Source organism: Octodon degus, unplaced genomic scaffold (genome assembly GCF_000260255.1).
Source record: "Octodon degus isolate 3935 unplaced genomic scaffold, OctDeg1.0 scaffold00092, whole genome shotgun sequence".
In the NCBI taxonomy this organism is placed as follows: Eukaryota; Metazoa; Chordata; class Mammalia; order Rodentia; family Octodontidae; genus Octodon; species Octodon degus.
The window spans coordinates 8,866,280-8,871,628 of record NW_004524668.1 but is presented as its reverse complement, the minus strand read 5'-3'; the positions used below and the strand labels follow the sequence as shown (position 1 = coordinate 8,871,628).

The window sequence follows — 5,349 nt, the reverse complement described above, 5'->3', positions numbered from 1 at the left end:
CTAGCCAGCTTTTTTTTGTGTGTGTGTGGTCTTTTTGAGACAGGGTCTTGTTATGCAGCTCAGGCTGGCCTTAGGCTCACTTTGTAGCCCAGGTTGGTCTCAGAACTCACAGCAATCCTCCTGCCTCAGTCTCCTGCGTACTGGGATTACAGGCTTGTGCTAACCATGCTTGGCTCCGTGCCATTTTTTGACTATAAATACTGTAACAAAATATTGATGAATTTTGGATTTAGATTTCGTGGTAATTTAAAAATAGAAAAAGGGATAAAATTGTCTTGTCTCTTAGCACACTTTTTTTTTTTTTTTCGGGGATTGAACTCAGGACTTTGTGCTTGCCAGACAAGCACTTATTCTACTGAGCTATCTCCCCAGTCCCACATTTTGTTTTTATATTAAAGCAAATTAACACAAGACCCTGTTAAACATGTTTTGATTTTTGAGACATGGTCTCAGTATACCGTTTACACTGGCCTTGAGCTCACTGTGGAGCGCAGGCTGACCTTCTGGCCTCCATCTCCTCTGAGTGCTGGGATTACAGGCACCACCACACTTGGCCTTTGTTTTGGTTTTTGGTGCCAAGTATCAAAGCTAGGGTCTCTGAGTCTTACCTCAGAGACCCTATTCTTCCTCTGAGCCTTACCCTTAGCTACAGAGTGTTTTTATTGGTGTTGAAGTTGTTCAATGTATTACATGATGTGTCCCACATGATTTTTACTGTTGAGATGGTACTAAGAAAACTAGAAAATGATGTTCCTTCCTAGGTCTTCAGCATTTTTACTTATTTACAAAGATATAGATAGGGCTGGGGATTTAGCTCGGTGGTGCAGTGCCTGCCTTGCAAGCATGAGGTCCTGAGTGATTCCTGAGTACCCTCTCTCCTCTAATATATATATATAGAAGTTTTTACTATGAGATTAGTAAGGAAATGATAATCACCTTACTCCAGGTTTAAAAAACAAATAGCAGTTTGCCATTTTTATTTCAGCTGTCTCTTCTTTTCCTGATCTACTTTTATTTTTGTTTTTGATGATGCTGGGGTTGAACAGTGCCTTGAGCATGCTAGATATGCACTTTACAATTAAATTTTTTATTAAGTGAAACCTTGATGTTATACTGTTTTGTATCCATTTATGGTTACTGTTTATTGGCATTATCCCTGACAACTAAATCTTTTTTTTTTCTTCCTATATTTAGGTCAGGGTCTACAGGGTCTCATTATGTAGATTGGACGCATAGTGATTCTTCTGTTTTCAGTCTCCCAAATGCTGGGATTACAGGCATGCGCCACCATGCCCAATCTCAATCACTGTCTTAGTGCACCCCACAGGCAAGGTGGCACAGCATGCTGGGGATTGAACCCTGGCCATTGCACTCTACCTAAACAGGTGCTTTAGTCCACTGAGCTATCAGGCCAGCCGTTTAAATATCTTTCTTAATACATATTGGGTAATATTTAACATCAATTTTAGTTTTGGAACATATAGTAATCTCCTACATAACTCTTTAGAATTATTTAATTGAAAAAGTAAAACTTTTTTGAGGGGTGGCACTGAGGATTAAACTTAGGGCTCTGTGTATGCTAAGGGAGTCTCTGCTACTGATACCCTGATGCTCTTTTATTTTTTGAGATAGCATCTCATTGAGTTGCCCAAGGAGGACCAGAGCTTGAGGTCCTTCTGCCTGAGTTTCCCTAAGTGCTAGGATTATAGGCATGTGCCATTACACCTAAAACTAATGTTTTTGTTTATTTAATTTTAATTTTTTTAAATTTTGTGATGCTGAGGCTCAAACATGCTAGGCAAGTACTCTACCAGTAAGCTACATGGTCCTAGAGAGCAAATGGTAACAAGACTTAGATCAGAAAGCAAGCCAAGCTGAGTGTGGTTGTCTGCTCCTGTAGTCACAGTACTTGAGAGGCTGACATGGATCACTGAAGCCCAGGAGTTTGAAACCAGCATGGGCATCATACTGTGACCCCCATCTAAAATAAAAAAACCAAAAGTCCAGAGATTTAATAGTTTGCTTATTAAATTGCAATTGCACTGGAAAGGTTAACTTGTTTTTCCTTGGGGATTTAGATACAAGCCTTAAAGATGGCCTTTTCCATGAATTTAAGAAATTTGGCAAGGTGACGTCTGTGCAGATCCATGGAGCCTCAGAAGAGAGGTATGGTCTGGTGTTCTTTCGGCAGCAAGAGGACCAAGAGAAAGCACTGACTGCATCAAAAGGAAAGCTGTTTTTTGGTATGCAGATTGAAGTAACAGCATGGATAGGGCCAGGTAAGAGACAGGTCACACGCACTGTATTTCAGTTTATGAGAAAGTAGCATCTCACTCAGGATATGGACATAATTGTAGCTTTATTCATTGACATGCTTTTGATAACTTCCCTTTATAGAATGTAAGCGGTAGTTCGTAGTACAATGACAACAGAATTACTCTGAATTAAAAACAAAACAAGTATTCAAAGTGGTTAGGATAGATATATAGTTACATTCTCTTAATGAATAGAGTGATTTGTTCTAATGGTGTTGGAAATAGGACATCATGTCCGCATCTTGTACAGCAGTTAACCACTAGGAAGAATGTATGCAATGTGTTAATTATTGAAACTGCCCTACCAATTTGATTTGAAACTGTTTCATTGCTATTTGCTTATCAATAAAATTATGGAAAAACAAAACAAAACACCTTACATGTTAATATTATTTGGGGAACTCATTAGATGAGATATATTTCCATTATACCCCGCACAAATTGGGTCAGTTATTGTCGGGCACACGAACTTGAGACAGTGTGGCCAAGTTGAGAATTTTTTTTTTTTAATATTATTTGGAACTTTATTTTTTTAAAATTTATTTATTTATTTGTGTGTGTGTGTGTGGCCAGCTCAGCCCACCAGGGGGCGGGGCTGGCTGGCATGTGGTGCTGGGGGATTGAACCACGGTCCCTGTGCTTTGCCAAGCTTGTTCTAAGTAGGTGCTTTAGACCACTGAGCCATCTCACCAGCCCCAAGTTGAGAATTTCAAAGTAATGTTTTATTAGTTTGAACCTACGTATAAGACCTGCTACAATAGGCACACCATACGTCAACATTTCCTGTATTTTAGATTAACCTGTAGTTTTTGTTTAGACCCAACCTACCTAACCTATTTGAAATTGATAAACTCAGTTTTGGAGACCTGTGATTTAAAGTAACTTTTTTATGTGTTTGGTACAGGGTCTCACTATGCAGCGTGGACTGTAGCGGTCCTCCTGTTCTAGTCTCCCCAGTGCTAAGTTTGAAAGTGTGCACCACCACACCTGGTCTTGGTGGCCAGCAGCATGCCCACGGCAGAGCTGGCGCAGCATGCGGTACTAGGGATTGAACCCAGGTCCTTGCGCTTGCCTAGCCAGGCACTTAGATCACTGAGCTATCTCTGTGGCCCCTAAAGCAACTTTTGAATAAATTTGCAAAGGAATTGGTAGAAACATTAAAATTCTACAGTTACCTTGTGAATCTGAGACCACCAAACTTTTTAATTTTGGTGCTGAGGACCATACCAGGGTTTTCAGGCACTGTACCACAGAGGTAGGTGTACCTTGGTCCCACACAATTGAATTGTAAGACTTTGAATAGAATTTATGGCCACTTATAGAATAAACATAAGTGTTCCCAAAATTCTCATTTTATTTTATAATTAAGAAAAACCAATTTCTGTAATAAGAATATGTATGTGTTATTTGTGTATTACAAGTAGGCACAGCGTTGTTAGCATGAATTTGTGCAGTGTGTGTTACTTTGTGGTGCCATGCGGTAATGCAAGTGAATGTTACCTTTTCAAAGGAGGACTTCACACTCATCTCTCTTCTGAGTTCCACTTGTGTCACCCCACATTACACTGAGCTAAGAACAGCTCAGGAGTTTTTTGGTTTTTGTGTTTTTAAAAATTTTAGACGGTCTCACTGTGTCATTCAGGTTGGCTCCTCCAACTCAGAGAAATCCTTTTGCCTCAGCCTCCCAGGTGCTAAAATTACAGTATATGCCTCCATGCCTTACTTTTTTGTTTTTTTTTCCTAGGAGTCCTATAACACATTTGAGTCGAGTTAGAACTGCATGAAGATTATATTCTGTGTCATATAATCTATGTAGATTTTTAGAGCCAATAGAGTTACTAATTAATGAGGCTCTAATATAGGGATATTCTAAATGCAACTGTAAAAAAACTTTTTTACCTACTTGGGAGGCTGATATACAAGGACCTCTTGAGCCTAAGAATTTGAGGTCAGTCAAACCCCATTCTTAAAAATTTTTTTAAGAAATCTTTTAAAACAATATACCAAGGGGCCGGGGAGATGGCTCAGTAGAATAAGCACTTCCTTGGCAAGCGCAAGGGTCTGAGTTCAAGCCCCGGTTCCGCAAAAACCAAACCAAAAAACAAAACAAAAAACCCAAAAAACAATATAGCATACTGAACTATAATTGTCAACAAAACTTTGAACATCCCTGCCTTAGACCAAGTTGATAACTGGAGCTTCAGAGAAAGGCCATGATTGAATTAAAAATTAAGCCAGGACTTCTGATCATAAAAAAAAAATAGAAGCTATGAGGAATATTTAACCTCTCTGTTTGCACTTGGGGACCATACAACCCCGAAAGATGTTTTGTTAAAGTTGCTTCAATATAGTTACTTAGGTATCTAAAAGTCTTGCCTTCAGACAGTTGGGTTATTGTGTTAATTATTAATATGACTAGCATGAAACACTAAACATGTTAAAATGTTGACAGGCAAGTGAATTTAATGAAGCTAGACTATTTTCAGCTGAGTTTATAAAAACTATATTTCAAACTGAGCAAGGTGACACATGCTTCTGATCCCGGCACTTGGGAGGATGAGACAGAAGGATTGCTGTGAGTTTGAGGCCAGCCTGGACTACCTAGTGAGTTCAAGGTCAGCTTACACTACATGGGGGACCTTGTCTCAAAAAGAATATATATATATATTTCACATTATAATTTTATATTTCACATTGAGACCCAGCTTTACAGTTTTTGCTGGAGTTTTAAAATTATTTGTATGTCAGTGATTACTTTGCAGACAATTTCATTTACTTTGAAATTTTATTCAGTTTCAAGTTCATCTTCTGTTAAAGATTAAACAAAAGTGTTAGTTCATCTTTATTATAGTCTCTGTACTTTGGTGTTAAGGGGAAGCTATTTTGAAAGTGTTTATAAAGTATTTCAGTTTTAAAAGGGGGGGGTGGTCATCGCTGGTTAGATGGCTCAGTGGTTTAAAGCACCTACTCAGAACAAGCTTAGCAAAGCACAGGGACCGCGGTTCAATCCCCCAGCACCACATGCCAGCCAGCC

The 5,349-nt window shown here is 38.9% G+C and overlaps 1 protein-coding gene across 1 annotated transcript in view; it reads left to right on the top strand.

Annotated features, from left to right (window-relative positions):
* Spen (spen family transcriptional repressor) overlaps window positions 1-5,349 on the top strand; it is a 108,122-nt gene that overhangs the window by 80,192 nt on the left and 22,581 nt on the right. The window contains exon 5 of the mRNA XM_004637769.2: window positions 2,079-2,279. Coding sequence (XP_004637826.1) covers window positions 2,079-2,279 — 201 coding nt within the window. The remainder of the gene's footprint in view (window positions 1-2,078; window positions 2,280-5,349) is intronic.